This window comes from Nilaparvata lugens, chromosome 13 (assembly GCF_014356525.2).
Source record: "Nilaparvata lugens isolate BPH chromosome 13, ASM1435652v1, whole genome shotgun sequence".
In the NCBI taxonomy this organism is placed as follows: domain Eukaryota; kingdom Metazoa; phylum Arthropoda; class Insecta; order Hemiptera; family Delphacidae; genus Nilaparvata; species Nilaparvata lugens.
In genome coordinates, this window is record NC_052516.1 from 24453837 (window position 1) to 24473481 (window position 19645).

Sequence of the window (19645 nt, forward strand, 5' to 3'; positions counted from 1 at the left end):
CTCAAATTGGTAATGTTAAATTCTTGTTTTTTGCTTCAAATGATCCGAAATGCCTTAATTAGATAGAATCTTGAATTAAGAAGGAAAAATCTTGAATTTAAATGGTAAATTCTTTTCAAGTTTCTTGTGTTTATCGATAGTAACTTGCTATTCTCATCCAGTATGAATATCGGGGCACCGAGCTTCGCTCGTTATTTTTATTTATTGATAAACAGAACAATGGCTTAGCCTACTTTAGATAAAGCAAAGTCGGCCTGAACCACACGTTGCCATATTGAACATGTTCCGGCCTTCTATCTATAGTAGGCTGTGACAGAACACAATTCTCAAAAATTATCGTGTTTATATTTTACAGTTGGCTATCAGTGAGCTTATAAACTTCGGGGATGCGATATTTTGATTTTCCACATAATCACTTGCTCACTTTTTACTATCTACAGACGACCAAAGTTTCAGTTGATTCAGCCAAGGATGAATTATCCTTGTAATGTCGCTCAGCGAGAGTTTTCCCAAGGATGAGACCTAGTGCAATCGAATTTTTATATCATAAACCTACCATGTTCCAATTTTCGTGAAAATCGTTGGAGCCGTTTTCGAGTTCCGTTGAACATAAATAACCAAACAACCAGATACAAAAATGTAAACTGATATAGGCCTACAGAAATTGATCGCTTAATATAATAGAATAGCTGAAAATCGTTAGTTCCTCCAATTTTAAAAAGAAACATTAAACCCTGATTCCTTTAAGTACTGAAAGAGCAGTTTGTATTTTTCCTCTGATCTCTAATCATTTTGAAAAATCTTAGAAGAAAACAGTTGGGCTAAACATGATTTTCAATTAATTATGATTATTTCAAATGATTTGTGGTTTTATCTTGAATATCAATAGAGTTGAAAGAAGCTGAGGTGATGAACTAATTATTGATCATAATTATTACAAACTGACTAAATAGTCAACTTGGCATGACAGATAAACCTGAAAAACACCACAATTATTATTTACCTAGCTGTTAGACCGTATACCATAAGATTCGAGTACCACAAAGTTATAGCATGAATGTTAGAAGAGAGAGAGAGGGAGAGAGAGTGATATTTAGTGACAAACTTGGATCATGTATCAGAGAGAGACAGAGCGAGAGATATACAGAGTGAGCAAGAAACAGAGCAACTTCCTGACGGTGAGAGTTTGAGCGGAAGGATGCAAGTTTAGCACACCAGTGTTACCAACCTCCTCTTGCGGTCGGAATCCGTTTGACCGTGTAGTGGCTACACTGCTACAACTATTTGGCGCCAAATTCAAACATATATATACCACCAGGATACGTATTGAGTAGGTATGTGTATATGTATTTATATAAGAGGAAACCATGCGCATTATTCAGGTCAAATTGCAACTCTCTCACTCACCAATTGTCAGCATACCTTATGAACACCATAATTGCTTCCCATTGAATCAGATAATGACAGTTTGAAATGAAATTTGAAGCTGATGTCTGTTGTCTACAATGATGTATCTCAATTCTGGATTCCTGGTTTGGAATCTGATGAATTGAATGGTTCAGTAACTGTAACTTGAGTAATATTCCTAGCGGTCAATGCAGGTGTAGATAGTATTAGTTGTGCAATACTGATCAAATAATATGGATAATCATGATAATACTATTTCATACAATAGAAAGAGTAGTCCCTCAAAGGAAGATTGTAATAATTCAGTCAAGCCCTGGTCTATGACTTAATATTGGAGATACTAAGCCTTGAACGGCAGTTAAATGATACACGAATGTCGATAAAATAATTGATAATGAGATCTTCTATTCTCAAATTTGATAATAAAGGAGGGAAATGGAAAACGATAGCTACTAGGAAAAATGGAGAGGAGAACTGAATTTGTATCTACAACTATCAACTACATCAGCTCATTTACCAATGTAGTAAACCTACAAGACGATTACCCGTACATGGAACTAGTATTTATTCAGAAAATATTGTAAAAATAACATGGGAGAACACCAGTCAAATAGGAAATCTCACAAAAAGGTTTTGTCAATTTATTTAATACTATAGCTTTGTTGTAAATCGATATAATAATTTCTGTATCTATATTTATGAAAGCGGAATGGCACTCACTCACTGACTGACTGACTGACTGACTGACTGACTAAACTCACACACTCGCAGAACTAAAAATCTACCGGACCAAAAACGTTCAAATTTGGTAGGTATGTTCAGTTGGCCCTTTAGAGGCGCACTAAGAAATCTTTTGGCAATATTTTAACTCTAAGGGTTGTTTTTAAGGGCTTAAAGTTTGTCTTTTAGCATGTATATCCTTCTTCTCCGAATCTCTTAATTATAATATTGAAATTTCCATATCATATGTTACTATAGAACTATAATCTAGATAGAGTACCTCTTCAAAACAGTTGTTAACTGGCAACTAAATTAATAATTTTGTCTGGTTGGCATCAAGATGAGTTGACTTTGTTAGGTTGGCATCAAGTTGAGGATTTAAATGCATTTATCGCGAAAAAATTGATTCGGCACTGCTACTTCAATCCTGGGAATATTATATTACTAGCCGTCAGGCTCGCTTCGCTCGCCATATCCGTTTAGCCAGACGTTTAGTCTGGACCCCCGACTGGATTGTCCTAACATATGATAGAAATGCTCAAATGAAAAATCCAGGCGAGCGAAGCGAGCCTGCTTATCTCATTCCTGGACGATCCAGCCGGGGTCCAGGGGGCAGAGCCCCCTGGCTAGACGGATATGGCGAGCGAAGCGAGCCTGACGGCTAGTCTCCTATATAGCTTTACTCATATTGTCTGGGAAGTAGTGAAGCCCTGTAATTACAAACTAGGAAGATGCAATTTCTCTTAATACAATATTATTATCATTTTACCACATACTCCTTTTTTTCTCCTTCCCAGGGATTGGGCATCTCTGCCTTTTCCAAGCATCATATTATTAATCCACTGTTTTCTTTGACGTTCTCGTACTCCCACATTTCCAACATTCTTTACAAATAGCCCTCATATGACTGGGGCCTACATTCTTTTCTGAATAGATGAAGGGACCTATTTCATTCATCAAAATAATACTAATGCTCAAACATGCAATAGAAACACGATACTCATTTATTTATAAGGTTAGCACAAACGATACAAAGATTGGAAAAGGAAAAAAACAGGCTATTGCCCAAGACTTCTCCAATTTCCTAATTTAGTTTCAAATTGTACAAGAATTATTGATAAACGGATAGTTCATCGACCTGACTGGGAATGTTAATCTATTATGTAGATCATAGTTTGGGCACTGAACAATAGAATATCTAGAATCACTTCTCTCCAGCTTCGTTCGATCCTAGATTCTCAATCTTTGTTTCAAGCCTAAAATAATACCAAAATTGATTGCAAACCAATAATGTTCAACTTCTCACTCAAGTCCAGTAATAAATGAATAAATTGGAAACGATTTCAATCGTTACATTCTTGGTCATAACCGTTAGAAATTACAGCTAAAATCGACGGTTTAAGCTTCTTTATGTTTTCTTTTCAATGTAAAACCGTTACAAAACCAATGCCAACCTCTAAGTAATGGAATAACTGCTGAAACAATGAGCGGGAAAATTCAAATATCAAAGGGAGAAACGGAGCGATGATTCCTAAACAAATTATTGTAACCGAATTTCAAACGGCAGACAATCAGAACGGAGAGGGAGGGAGATTTCCAAAGAAGGGATAAATGGAGAGAGAATGAGGGGAAAGTGGGAGAGAGTGGGGATTTGAAAGAGAGAATGTAAAAAGGAGAGGGTGAGTTCAAAAGCAGGGATAAAGGGAGAGAAAGAGTGGTGAAGTGGGAGAGAGTAGAGATTTGAAAGAGGGGATGTAAAAAGGAGAGGGTGAGTTCGAAAGAAGGGATTAATGGCGAGAGAGAGGTGAAGTGAGAGAGTAATGATTTGAAAGAGGGGATGTGAAAAGGAGAGGGAAATTTCAAAAGAAGTGATAAAGGGAGGGAGACTGAAAGGTGAAGTGGGTGAGAGTAGAGATTTGAAAGAGGGGATGTGAAAAGGAGAGGAAGTGTTTGAAAGAAGGGATAAAGGGAGAGAGGATGAAAGGTGAAGTGGGAGAGAGTAGTGATTCGAAAGAGGGTATGTAAAAAGGAGAGGGAGTGTTCAAAAGAAGGGATAAAGGGAGAGAGAGAGTGGTGAAGTGGGAGGGAGTGGGGATTTTGAAGAGGGGATGTAAAAAGGAGAGGGAGAGTTTGAAAGAAGGGAGAAAGGGAGAGGAAGAGTGATGAAGTGGGAGAGTAGAGATTTGAAAGAGGGAATGTGAAAAGGAGAGGGAGAGTTCAAAAAAAGGGATAAAGGGAGAGAGAGAGGTGAAGTGGGAGAGAGTGGAGATTTGGAAGAGGGGATGTGAAAATGAGAAGAAGAGTTCAAAAGAAGGGATGAAGGGAGAGAGAGTGGGGATTTGAAAGAGAGGATGTGAAAATGAAAAGAAGAGTTCAAAAGAAGGGATGAAGGGAGAGAGAGTGGGGATTTGAAAGAGAGGATGTGAAAATGAAAAGAAGAGTTCAAAAGAAGGGATGAAGGGAGAGAGAGTGGGGATTTGAAAGAGGGGATGTAAAAAGGAGAGGGAGTGTTTGAAAGAAGGGATAAAGGGAGAGAGACTGAAAGGTGAAGTGGGAGAGAGTAGAGATTTGAAAGAGGGGATGTGAAAAGGAGAGGTAGAGTTCAAAAAAGATTTAAAGGGTGATAGAGAGCGGCGAAGTATGAGAGAGTAGAGATTTGAAAGAGGTGATGGTTCATAGAGAGGTGGTTTGCGAAGGATACTGGATGTTGAAAAGGGAAAGGGGAATTCAATTGCTGCCTCCATTTGAATGCTAGGAGGACGAAGTTAGGGCGCAATTGGCTCTCTCTGACACTCAACCTCCGAGGAGGATTAATTGATTGATTCATTTATTACATGCTAGGTGATGACACATCTATTGCATTCATGACCATTAAAAGTATACGTATAAGTATTGTTGATAGAGGATTGGAGGGAGATTCATCATAAAGTAGAGTTCATACATTGAATTATTCATGAGTTATACATATAATTGAGGATTGAATGGATAATAATTATGAAGGAATTGGAAGGACTGTGAGAAGTGAATTGAGGCAATCGAGAATGAATGTAGATGAAGATGGAAGATGAAGGAATGATTTGGGAGAGTAGAGTGGTAAAATGAAAAGGGAAAAGACAGTAAACTGGAAGAAGACGGAATATCAAGAAGAAGGAGGAAATAATAGAGGAAGAGCGATCAAGAATTGGTAAGAAATGATTCTGGGAGAATAGGGAAGAATAATTAGAAGAGAGAAAGCCAATATACCGAGAGAGAGAGAAACAAATTGAGAAGGGAGAGAAACCCATAGAGAACAAACTAACAAACGACAAGGAGAAGGAATGATTTTGGGATGGTGAGAGGGTGAAATTAAAAGAGAGAAAAAGAATAAACTGAAAGAGAAAAGCAAATTGAGAAGAACGAGAAAACAATGGGAAAAGAGCGATCAAGGAGTAGTAAGGGATGATTGTGGGAGAGTAGAAAGGTGAAATGAGGAGAGAGAAAGACAATAAACCGAAAAAGGAAAACAAATTTACAAGAAACAGAAAATAATAGAAAAAGAGCGAACTAGGAGTGATAAGGAAGATTCTGGAAAAGTAGAGATTTGGAATGAGAAGAGACAAAAACAATCAATCGAAAAAGGAAAAGTAAATAATTGAAAGAAAGAGAGAACAATAGAGAACGAGTTAACAAGCGACAAGAACAAGGAATGTTTGTAGGAGAGTAGAAAGGTGGAATGAGAAGAGAGAAGAACAATATATCGAAAGATGAGAACAAATTGAGAGAGAAGAGAGGAATAGGGAACGAGAAAACGAGGAGTTATAAGTGAGACAAGGAATAATTGTGGGAGAGTAGAGAGGTGGAATGATAGAAGAGTAAGCCAATAAACTGGAAGATGGAAACAAATTAAGAAGGGAATGAAAACATCAGAGAGCTAACAAACGACAAGGAATGGAAAGGAATGATTGTAGGAGAGTAGAGGGGTAAAATGAGAAGAAAGAGAGCCAATAAAGCGAGAGAGAAAACAATGAGTGTTAAGGAATGATTGTAAGAGAGTAGAAATGTGAAATAAGAAGAGAGAAAGACAATAAACCGAAAAAGAAAAATAAATCGAGAAGGGAGAGAGAACATTAGAGACCGAGCTATCAAACGACAAAGGTGGAGGAACGACTATGATAGAGTAGAGAGGTGAAATAAGAAGAGAGAAAGACAATAAACACGAAGGGAAACACAAATTGAGGAGAAAGAGAGAACAATGGAGAACGACAAGGAGTAGTAAGCCTCAAAATGTCTCAGCCGCTGTGAATTGAGAGAGGTGCCCGTTCCTTGGAACGTTCGCTTCAAAAACAAATTATATTCCATCCGCGGTGAAATTGCATTAAGCCGAGAAATATATTGCCACAAGCGGAACACGACAGCACCAATGAGCAGCTTTCCCGCCAATTCTCTCAACGTTTGCGCGCCAAAATTCAAAAAGCATTTTCAGACAGGTGGGTTGGAATAAGACGACCTCTTTGAATATATTTAGAACACCGTAAAAGGAGTATCGTATCCCTGTGTATACAATGTCTTTCTTCAGAGAAATCTGGTATAGTTCTTAGAGTATATTTATGTATCCATTAGAGTGTATTCATCCCAGTGTATTCATGTCAGGGAACATTGTACATAATTATATGTCTCTGTACAGTGTCTTCTTTCAGAGAAATTCTGCAAGGTTCGTTGTCTGAGAAGGTTTGTATGACATGAGAACATAATAATGAAATACATATGACATTCAGTTTTTGTAAGCAATTCTGTGTATGAAAGTCTGTACAGACTATCATCTTGTATGGAAGTATCCATCAAAGGATTGGGGGAAGTAAACAAAGGAAGTAAACAATCAAAGGATTGTGTAACAACCAATAGATTCTTGTTTGTGTTAACAACGTATACTAGTGTTATTATAAGTCTACTTCACATGCCAATGTAATCATGAGATGCTTTATATTAGAAACAATCGTATGAGAGTTGATTCACTCCTCTTCCTAGTAGATCAACAAGAAATGTATATTATTCACAGACGACACAAATTTGAATGATACACGAAATTGTCGACTATGAGCTTACAGAAGAAACACAAATATGTGACAAAATGAGGTTGGCCATCTATGAAACAGAACAACAGTACATCTAAACTTTACTCCAATGCATCATGCACAGGATTGACATCAAATGAGCAAGGTACAAATAGTCAAAAACCCCAAATTGGGCAGAATTACAAAATGATTATTTGTATATCTAGAGTGGAAAGTGCTGTTTTTTCTCCCTGAGGGAAAAGTTTGAAGCCCGAGGCGAAGCCGAGGGCAACAATTTTCCTGAGGGAGAAAAAACATTTTTCACTCGTGATATACACAACATTTTTCCTCCACCTACATTTTTATCTAAACTGCTGATAAAATAATTTTTAAAAACGTATGTTACCAAACAATGTGTTACAACATAATCTAAAAAGTAAACAGAAACAGCTGGCTTGTAATCACAGTTCTCCTCTGACAGCACTATCTGTCGGCTAAAGTTGTAACAACAATGACAACCAAAACTACAGCTATGATGAAGTTCCCGTTTCAAATTTGATTAGTTAATAAGTAATATTCGTTGACTGATATTTTGAATAACATGGGATAAAAGAAAAAAATATATACATTTTCTCTAGTATGAAGTTTGTAATAATAATTTCAGCATACAAACATAAATTTTATATATCGATCAAATGTCTGGTTGAGGTTTTGAATTTAGTTGGTTTAATGACTACTCTATATGCTTCCTCATCTGAGCTTAGACCTTCTGACCTATTCCAATAATGTACGTTTCAAAAATAGAGATTCTTCCTATGTTATTTAAATGGAGTCACTTTTACTCCCTAGGGAGTTTTTCTGTTTTTTAGTACAAAGAGAGAGAAAAAGTGACACTTTAGTATCATGTTTCAGGGAGTAAAGTAAGTACTTTTGACAGTAGGTAGAGGAAAAATGTATTTTCCTGTATTTTCCTGTCCAAAGTGCTAACTTTACTCCCTGGGACATGATACTAAAGTTTCACTATTTTGCTCTCGGAAGGAAAAAACAGGAAAACTCCCTAGAGCGTAAAAGTGACTCCATTTAAATAGCATGTGAAGCACCTCTATTTTTGAAACGTACATTTGAAATAGGTTAGAAGGTCTAAGCTCAGATGAGGAAGCATATAGAGTAGTCATTAAACCAATCAAATTCAATACCTCAACCAGACATTTGATCAATATATAAAATGAATGTTTCATGCTAAAATTATTACATACTTCATATCAGTATACCATAAAAATGTATAAATATTTTTTTCTACATTCCATGTTATTTAAAATACCAACCAACGAATACTCCTCATTAACTAATCAAATTTGAAACGGGAATTTCATCATGGTATTGTGGGCGAGTCGTCTACACCACTTTGTTACCACTTTTGCCGACAGATAGTGCTGTCGGCGATGAACTGTGTGATTACAAGACAGCTGTTTAATTTTTGAGTTATGTTGTAACACATTTTTACTGTTCACGTAAGTTTTTAAAAATTATTTTATTTGCAGTTTTTATAAAAATGTAAGTGAAGGGAAAATATTGTGTATATCACGAGTGAAAAATGTTTTTTCTCTCTCAGGAAAATTGTTGCCCTCGGCTTCGCCTCGGGCTTCAAATTTCTCCCTCAGGGAGAAATTTTTGCACTTTTCACTCTAGATATACGAATAACTATTCCTAAATATTCATTATGGAACCTCTACAAAAAAGAAGAAGACGATTAAAAAGTGAATATGAAAAGAAGTGAATATTAAATTTCAAGAAGTAATTCTTGAAAGCGAGTATAGAAGTAAGAAGACCAATGATGGGAATGTTAATGGCTGTACTCAGTCATCTACAAACTAGTATTTACACACATAAATTTGAAGCCATGATTCTGATGGTTATTGCACTTTTGAAGTTTGAGCCATTGCCGCGCGGTTATTATTAGAGTCGCTATTGTTTTGGACGACGGAAAATTGCCGGAATATCGTTAGGGCTAAGTCATATATGGCGTGTCGAAATCCATTATTCGTGTTAATTGTGCTTTATGAGCCTCTTCCTTGCACATTAAAGGATTTGAAAGTTGGTTGGCGCTGGAGATGGAGAGGGGGGATATGTGTGGTTGGTATTGTTGGAGAGAGAAGGGGAAGAGAAGGAAAAATGTGAGAAGGTGAAAGAAGGAAACGAAGAGCAAAAGGAGGATGAGAGAATGAGGGGTATTAGAGAATGAGGAATGAGATTGTTGTATTGAGATTGTTGAATGATTTTGTTGTATTGCTGATGTAAACAATAAACTTGAAACTATATGAGGATGGAGAAGTAGAGGGTGTTGTGGAGGAGGAGTAGGTTGAAGTAGTGAGGAGGAGAAGGATGGAGTAGTGTTGGGTCTAGGAAGATTAGAAGGAGAAGAAGGATGCAATTCTGAAGAATGAAAGGAGTTGGAGGAACAAGAAATAGGAAATATAGCTGTTGAGGCTATGACACAAGAGGAAATAGAAAAGACAGAGATGGAAGGAGTAAAATAGGTAGAGAATTTGGTGGGGATCGAGTGAGAAGATGAAGGAAAAAAGCAAATAGAAAACGCATGAGAAACCAAGAAAAGGTGAAGAAAACTATTGAGAAATGGAAGAGATCAAGAAAAGTTGTGAAAGAAGAAGGGAAAAGGGTTGTGAAAGTTGTTGAGACCAAATTGAAGAAGGTGGAAAGACAGAAGAGTTCAATGATTTTATAATAAGAAGTATATTATTATATTGGTATATTATTAACTAGCTGTCAGGCTCCCTTCGCTCGCCATATCCGTCTACCCCCGACTGGATCGTCCAAGAATGGGATCAGAAGGCTCGCTTCGCTCGCTTGCATTTTTCATTTGAGCACTTTTATCATATGTTAGGGCGATCCAGTCGGGGGTCCAGACTAAACGTCTGGCTAAACGGATATGGCGAGCGAAGCGAGCCTGACGGCTAGTAATATAATATTCCCAGGAGTAGCTGTGATTGAAGTAGCAGTGCCAAATCAATTTTATAAATGCATTTCAATCTTCAACTTGGTGCCAACCTAACAAAGTCAACTCAACTTAATGCCAACCAGACAAAATTATTAATTTAGTTACCAGTTAACAATTACTGTTTCGAAGATGTACTCTTTCTAGATTATAGTTCTATATTAACATATGGTATGGGCATTTTTAAATTATAATTAATAGAATAAGAAGAATATACATGCTAAAAGACGAACTTGGATCCCTTAAAAACCACCCTTAGAGTTAAAATATTGCCAAAAGATTTCTTAGTGCGCCTCTAGAGGGCCAACTGAACATACCTACCAAATTTGAACGTTTTTGGTCCGGTAGATTTTTAGTTCTGCGAGTGAGTGAGTGAGTCAGTCAGTGAGTGAGTGCCATTTCGCTTTTATAATAGATAAGAAGTAGATATTTCCCAGACTTCTTGATCTCTCAGCTTTTAATGGCATGTCATGATCACGGATTGATGTAGGCCTGTAATATCTTTCTAGGATATGGCTATCCATGGAACCTACTACTTGTTGTTGTTGTTCTTCTTCTTCTTCTCCTTCTTCTTCGTCTCCTTCTTCTTTTCCTTCACACACCTCACACCCTATCAACTTTTACTGTTCTTCCATCTTCTTTCTTCCCCTGCTCATTCTTCTCCTGATCCCTCTTCTCCTCTTTCTTCTTCTTCACTCTACGCTTCTGATCATTCTCCTCTTCCACCTTTCTCTCCTCTCTCAGCTTATTCTCCTCTTCCTCCTCATGATCACTCTCTTCTCCATAATTTTCCTTTTCATCTTCTTCCTCTTTCTGCTCCACCTCCTTCTCCTCCTCCTCATACTACTCCCCCTCCTCCTACCAGCAACACAATTGATAAAAGTTTGCTCTCAAAGACCCCCTTCCCCACCACCACACCCACCATACCCTTAAATTAGTGAGGGTAAGTAGTTAAGTGCCATTATCGCATGGTCAAAGTTTTCACATAGCAAAGTGGTTGCCAATGGACAAAACGGTTTTCTCCACCATCACTTCCCTGTTGGAACCCTGACTGCGTACAAATAGAAACGTCAGGCCATGGTAGAAACAATCTATAATATGATTATATAAAACTACTAAAACGTCTCAACTACTAAACTGATAGACTTGAAATTTTGCATATAGATTATTAAGGCTGTGCAAAGGCTAAAAATAAACTTTTTACTCGTGAAATTTTCAATTTATAAACAATTTTTTCGATTTGTATATCATCAAGCTATCAAAATGGAAAAAAACATTTTTTCCGATCATTACTTTTTGAGATATGAGCGCCTGAAGTTTGAATTTTTGGGACAGAACCTTTTAAATTCGGTAAGAGATAAATTCATGAGATTTGGAGGATGGATTCTTCATGGTATTGTTAATCTAGTGAATTAAAAATTCTATGAAATATAAATTTTGAAAAAGTTATAAATTTACCAAAAGAAAGAAGATTTCAGGGAAAGAAAGAAGATGGAAGAACAGTAAAAGTTATAGGGTGTGAGGTGTGTGAAGGAAAAGAAGAAAAAGAGGAAGAGAAGAACAACAAACTACAACAAAAAAAATTTACCAAAAATAACTCAAAGTCAACTAAAATAACTAGAAGTTATTTTTAGTAAATTGAATAACTATCCTAAAAATTGATGTTTTCAGAAAATTATTGTTTCACTAGATCAACAATACCATGGAAAATCTATCCTCTAGATCTCATGGATTTATCTCTCACCGTATTTGTAATGTTCTGTCCCAAAAATATAACCTTTAGACGCACATATCTCAAAAAGTAATAATGATCAGAAAACATGTTTTCCTGGCAAACTTTTTCATTTTGATAGCTTGATGAAATCGAAAAACTTTGAAAAATATCACGAGTAGAAAGTTTATTTTTAGCCTTTGCACAGCCTTAATTTACCGAGGATGGTTATAGGCCTATTTCAAATTCTTCAAGATATCAATACGAAGAGTTTTCAGTTTGTCAAGCTTTTAACTAGACCCTTCCGGAGACGGGTTACCTTCGTACAAGGTTTTTTTGTGGAAATTTGAAGTTGAAATTTCAGCCTTATTTAACCTCAATTTTTTTCCACAAATCTGTTTTCATAAATGCAAATTTTATGTGTTATTCTAGTTCGCCTCCAAATGGTGCACATGGTGTATTAGTAGGTATTTAAGGCTTTTGCTTAAGAGAAATAAATTGTTGCTGAATACCTAAACGTTTTTAAGTTTGCAGAGGAATCCTAAATACGATTCCCTATACAGTAATAATACAATAGACTTTTGTAGTACTAGTTTCTAATATTATTATCCATTAATAGGATAATAATATGAGTAAGGTAAAGGTTATATCCTTCATGAATTCCTAGAAGAATCTATATTTTCAATAGTTAGAATCTAATATTTCAATATTCTTTCAATAGAAGAATCTATATTTTCAATAGAATCTTAATTCCCCTCAATAGTTACCTATTAGAAACTCATGGTTTATAAATGAATGAGAGCTCAATCTGTATAAGATTTCAAAAAAAGAAAAAAAATATGGATGAAAAACGGTCTGGGAATCAATGGCTAGTTATTCATTTTTAAAATATCAATAGAGACAATTCACGTATCAGCAGCATCTTTTAGAATCCCTCTGGCTTTATAATTTTCTTTCGAAAGGATGAAAATCAGAATCGTCAAAATAGTCACTTGAATTTCTTTGATATATTTTCTATGACAAGTAGTAATAACACAGCTCGCTGAGTCCAATACATTATTGTTCATAATCACTGTTCCAAATCCTATTTTCTATCAATAATGATAGAGTTGTTATTGAGTAATCTCTCCATAATCTTCTACTGGATCAGTTGATGAGCGTAGAATGTAGGATTCAATAACCCTACTCGATTCCTCGAGTATCATTTCTAGGAACATACTGCTACTGATCTAACTGTGTGTCAAGGGCTATTGTGATGGGAAAGAGGCCACGGAATGACAAACCAGAATAGGAACTGCTTTAGAGGAAATAGAGGATAAACCTCTGAAGGAAGAGGAAATCCAAAATGGGAATTCACGGGGGAAACAATACAGGTTTCCTGTTCTCTGAACAGGAATTATTGTCTAGATTTGACTTACAGGAATTGATCACTTAACGCCATCATCATCCCTACAGTTAGGTTGTGAGTTTAGCTACGCTTTTCCGTCAGCCGAGAACTGAACGAAAACTGAGAGCTTGGCTGGATCGGAAACTGTCCGGACAAATTGTTATGTTGAGGTGCGTACAGATATACGCGCCGCGAACATGAGCAATTCACTCTTAATCAGCTGACTATATCTGTATCTCTATAGAAACGGTGAGATACAGTAAATCTGTACGCACCTTTAGATTGATATCCTCGGAGACTGTGGTTATTGGAAGAATATTCGATTAAATACAAAAGAATTGATTTTTGGGAACTATCTGATTATTTTCTAAATTCAGATTTCGAGTTCGACTACGAAAAATGCTCATCATTCTTTTGGATTGGTTTCAGCTCTAGTTCTAACGCACTGAATGTGATATTATCAATTCAAAACCGAAATGATATATACCGAGATAATAGATACTCTGTGTAGCTTGGAGAATATCGCTTGATAATATTGAAGCATTACCAAAATATCAACATTCTTTTACGATTGTCTTTTACATTATTTTCTTTTATAGATTTATATTCCTACCAATTACCAACTAGTAACTAGGAACTAGTTTTGTTATTAGGCTTCAGCCAGAATACTTAGGAGTTTACTAAGGAGAATAGTTAAGGAATTCACTTAAGGTTCACTAAGGAGAATACTGAGGAGTTTGACAAGCCCTCAATTAAAAATTGTGAAAAAACTTCTATTTGATTTTGAATCCGTTGCCCAATTATTAGACTATTTGTTCCAGTAAGTCAGGATCTTCAATACGTGATTTCTGTTGAATTGATGATATTGAGGTACAGTAGGTTCCAAGTATTGTTAAGTCACTGCTTGACAGCATAGTATAGTGGAATAATCTGGGAGATGGTTGGAATATGACTTTGGGACTGACCAATATTCAAATCAGACCTTTTTTTCATTAATCATCATACTTATTATTCTATAGACATGATTGGAATCTATAGGAACTTTATAGTCGAGAGAGAATGGTATTTATAAAGGGCCCCATACACTGGGGAACTTTGATCGGCAAACTTGGTTCGGGGAACCAAGTTCGTGTAGGATTTGCCCAGACACTGATGTAGTGGGGAGAACAAACAACCGTTCGTTACTTCAGTGTCTATCGTCGTCTAGAGATGAGCGTTCAAAGTTTACAGCTGCTGTGGTGAGAAGATATATTTAATATATATAGATAGAATATATCGCCCTGGCGGACGAACCGAATAAAGTTTTTAATCCAGATTGAAGACCAAATTCGTCACGAATTTGGTTCGCGGTTCGCCAATTTTCCACATACACTGGGGAACTTGGTTCGTAAGATCCAAGTTCCCTAGTGTATGGGGCCCTTAATTACGATCAATATTGTAAACATTTTTCTAGAGAGCCGTAGATAACTTTAAGAGAAAAAATTGAACAATTGAAAATTGAAATTTCCATTAAAATTCATATTCATTACACTGACAATTCACAAACAAAAATGAATGAACTTAACAAATCAGTACAATAATTGAAAAAAAATAAATAATTATTGTTCTCTATTGAGTTACATCAACACTAACAAGGAAAACTCAACTGTTCATTGAACAATGCTGATCACAACATGTCAGTTTCCACGATCATGGAAAACGTAACTCAAAATTGTTAAGCTGCGTGGGTGGAGCTCAGGATATCAGTGGAAACCGATTACAATGTGTTTCAGGTTGAGTTGGCAGTACAGGATGTGTGGGATGTGCTCAGGGACCACAGATTACCAATCTGGCAGGATTTTGAAGCAGCTCAAATTTGAATACAGTACACGGAATTCTACTTCAATGGAAACTGAAACGAAGAGATGATGACGTCACGTGGTTTTGAACATTACTGAAATGAATTGTGCCTCACACACAAAGATTCCATCGCAGATTCTGATCACAAATGGGAATTCTAATTAAGTCTCCATTGATGTCTGGTCTATAATGACTCTTATCTCTCTCGATGGAGCTTATAGCACAGAGTAGAGAAGCACAGGTATATTTATCCCGTGCTTATAGTATTCAGTGAGAAGTTGCTAGGCTACGTTAAATGATACGAAGAGTGGAGTTATATAACGGGCCAAGAGACAAATATCAGAAATTCGTTTTATTGCAGAAATGTGTTCTATGCAGCAAGGCAGTTTTCTTGTATAATGAGCCAAGTGATAGTTGACATGAAAATAGTTCAAAAAAATCCGCAAGATGGTGATCGCTACAAGTTCAGCAATAAGTTTTCGCCACACTGCACAGAAAGCAGCTGTTTTCCAGTCCCTACGTATATCTGAAAGACATTGTTTGCAGACGACTTTCGTCTGACGTCAGAACAGGTTTCTTTCCGGCCTAGGCCGGAAAGAGTACACTTTCCAGCCGCTAACATGGAACTAAGAAAGGTGATCAAAAAACAGCTGATCAAAAAACTTTTCATTACTTGTGTTTATTATTCAATAATTAAAACATTATTCATAATAATATCATCCTATTGTCATTTGAAAGAATAAAAAAGTATAAACTCAACCTCCCACATAATTGAACATCATATTTTAGGTTATTTAGACAAATCAGAATAAAAAATAAATATACTTGGACAATTCAGCCTGCGGCCTCGGACTTGAGAACCGATTTCGTGCCAGAAAAATCTTATTTCCTGCTCTAGGTGCGAAATATACTATTCTTCTATTGTGGGCCATGTACAGCAGTCACATTCTCTTCATGCGATATGTCTAGGTTTTCTTGGTCGGCTTGCTCGTTAGTGTTCCTTCCTGTTATAGTTTAGTGATTGTTATCAGTGTTTGTTGTATATTCACAAAACAAAATGAATGATACTGAGAGATCAATTAAAAGAAGAATGAAGGGTGAGAAGAGATGGTGGCAAAATGAACGGAAAAAGATTGAAAAAAGGGAGAGGAAGACCCACTGTGAAGTACCTTTTGATCTCCTATGAGTGATTGTTTCAGCAAGACCTGGTCACCCATATCAAGACACCTTGGTGAGAAATGAAGAGTTCTTCGATTTCAAAGAAATCTGCAGCAGAAAAAACTCTCCAAACAAAATATATTCAAATATCAAAACTGACTTGTCTCAGGGTTTAGAAAAGCAAACAGGGAATGCTGGTTTCTTCGACAAACTTTTAATGAGAATGAGGAGTGGACTGAAAACAAAGTGTTTAAGAAGAGCATCACCAATTGAATAAAAACACAAATATGTTGTCAAATTCTACACTGTTTTTTTTTAGTTCACAACCAAGGTTTCGTGACCACACCAGCCACATTCTCAAGTTGACTATAAAAGGTTAAGGTGAACATAGTCATTTAATAAACAATATAGTGAACATTTAGCTATAGTCAACTTGAAAATGTGACCGGTGTGGTCACGAAACCTTGGTCGTGTACTAAATAAAACAGTGTAGAATTTGACAACATATTTGTGTTTTTATTCAATAATTGTGGAACGGTTCTACAATATTGACAATGACTCAGTCGAATTTTTGAAGAGCATCACAATGGACAACATTGCATCATTCCTGTTACCACTAGGGCGCAAAAGTAGACTTACTGAGGATAAGAAAAAAGATCTAAGGGGGAATACTGGGCTATTTGAAGAATGAAAACAAAGATTTTATTCTGGACTTGACAGAGTAAAACCATAGAAAAACAATAGCGTGAGTAGATATCCCATGGTATAGGGAATTTATGTCGCAACTTTTACTGTTATCTCAAGCCGATTACTGTTGATTATTGTAAATTTTTACAGTTTTGTTGGGGTGATAGTGTATGAACGGCACAATATGAGAGACTACCAGCGTCATACAGCTGCATGGGAAAGAAATACGTGAACTACCTGCTTGGGATAACAGTAAAAGTTGCGAAATAAACGCCCTATACCATGGGATATCTACTTATGCAATTGTTTCTCTATGGTAAAACTGTATAACTTATGGAGTACTTATAACTACTTTATGACTTATGGAGGATAGCAAGAGAGTAGAAAAACGATGAATTACTCATTTCAATTGGTTTTTTGATTATTTTAGTGTTGTGAAGAGTAATTTTTTTGATCAAAAAAATTAAATTCAGAATTTTATTATTGTTTTTTGTGTGCTTCCTGGAAAAACCCCTCTTCCTGAAAAATTTCGTATTTGTCACGTGGCCCATTACATATCTGCACTCTTCATAACAGTTTTCTTGTTACAAATTTGATATTGATGACTCATCAAGCATGACATTGAGTGATTCGATTGGAGAATCGATTCAAGTGATTGAGAAAAACCCTTGACTTGAATGAGAAACTTTAGTTCTCATTCAACCAACAATAATTATTGTAAGTGAATCTTATTTCAAATGATTTATGTTTCAGATACAGATTTGAAGTGCATGACTCACCAGGCATGACAGTGGGTGATATGATGAGGAAGTTGATGCAAGCGGCACCCGTGCCGTGACCCACCAACGTCACATTGCCTGGGTCACCATGGAACAGTGCTATGTTCTGCTGGATCCAGTGCAGCGCCGCTATCTGGTCCATCAGACCGTAGTTGGCCACCCTCGCCTTCATTTGGGGAGCGATATTCGCGTTCAGGAATCCTGAAATAGAACCGAAATTATTTATTGAAATTATGATTTTTTAGTTAGTGATAAAATTCTATCAATCATGGAAGATCCTGGAATGTCAGCAGCATTATTCGAATGAGGTTCGGTTTCTAGGACAGTTGTTAAATCTAAAAGACCATTCAACAAATACATCATTCAATCATTCATCATTCAAAAGCGAAACACATGGAACAATAATTATATAATGAACATAAATTTGAATGCTATGTTACAAAACACAATAATTCAAAAAGAGCTGATTCATTTTGCACAAAAAATCATAAACAGTGTCCCAAACAATCTCATAAATCAACAAAATAATAACAAAGTATGTTCCATAAACAATAAAATACTGGATATCTTCTATATATGAAAGCGAAATGGCACTCACTGACTGACTGACTGACTGACTCACTCACTCGCAGAACTGAAAATCTACCGGACCAAAAACGTTAAAATTTGGTAGGTATGTTCAGTTGGCCCTTTAGAGGCGCACTAAGAACGGATTTAAAAAAAATTCCAAAGATACGCCCAAAATTAGCGTTTTCCAACGTTTTTTTCTCAGATTTATCAAGAACAAATGAACAAAAATTGCTCAAATTTAGTACAGAAGCTAAGCTAGGGTGTAATAATGTTGTGTTGGAAGGAATTTTGAATAATGCCAAAGATACACCCAAAATCTGCGTTTTCCAGCGTTTATTCGCGCTTTCTCAGCTTTATCGAGAGTAAATGAACAGAAAATGTTCAAATTCACTACAGAAGCTCAGATGGGGTGTAATAATGTTGTGTTAGAAGGAATTTGAAATAACGCCAAAGATACACCCAAAATTAGAGTTTTTTTGCCTTCTCTCAGTTATTCCATCAAGTAAAAGACAGAAAAATTTCAAATTTGGTACAGAGGTTTAGCTAGGGTCTAAATTGTGATGAGGTGACTCATCGAGGAAATTTCATCAAAGATACGCCCAAAATCAGCGTTTTTCCAACGTTTTTCTCAGCTTTTCTGCGTTTTCTCAGTACTTTGACTTGCTGGTGGAATGAAGAGTGCTCAAATGAAAAATTCAGGCGAGCGAAGCGAGCCCGCTGATATCATTTTTGGACGATCCAGTCGGGGGTCCAGGGTACACGGGTATGGCAAGCGAAGCGAGCCTGACGGCTAGTATATAATATAGCTCCCCTTCTGAATGTCTCATATTTTTCACATATGTTGAAGGTACTTATGATTAGAATTACCTACGTGTAGAAATCCTCGAGTTCAGCATTTTTTGCACCTCTTAGTATATTCTCTACTGGCGACAAGTTCTCACTAATTCCAGTAGATCCCCCCAAGCTTATCCTATTAGATGTATTGAATGATAATGTAATGATTGAATAAGACTCAATAAATTCAGTTTGATTAGATATTATTATTTTTACTATTCACGAATATAACTATTTATACTATTATTGTTAAATCGATCATTTTTTAGTAATGAATATTGTTTATTCCAATTGATTGTCATCCATTGCATTTGTGATATATGGTTGATGGGTTAGTTTATTTGTGGAGATTAATTTGAATTTTAACCTATAGATTCAATGGTTCATTGTTTCAATAAGTGTCCAATAGTGTGACTCACATTAGAAAGTGGGCGGGAGAAGTTGCAGAGTTGTTATAATAATGCAATTTACTTTCACTTTAAACATTCTGCACTGCTCATAAATAGCACC

General features: G+C 36.3%; 1 protein-coding gene across 1 annotated transcript in view; it reads right to left on the reverse strand.

Moving 5' to 3' along the window:
* LOC111058443 (neuroligin-4, Y-linked-like) overlaps positions 1–19645 on the reverse strand; it is an 850919-nt gene that overhangs the window by 83031 nt on the left and 748243 nt on the right. The window contains 1 exon segment of the mRNA XM_039440114.1: positions 17732–17932. Within this exon segment, the coding sequence (XP_039296048.1) occupies positions 17732–17932 (201 nt within the window).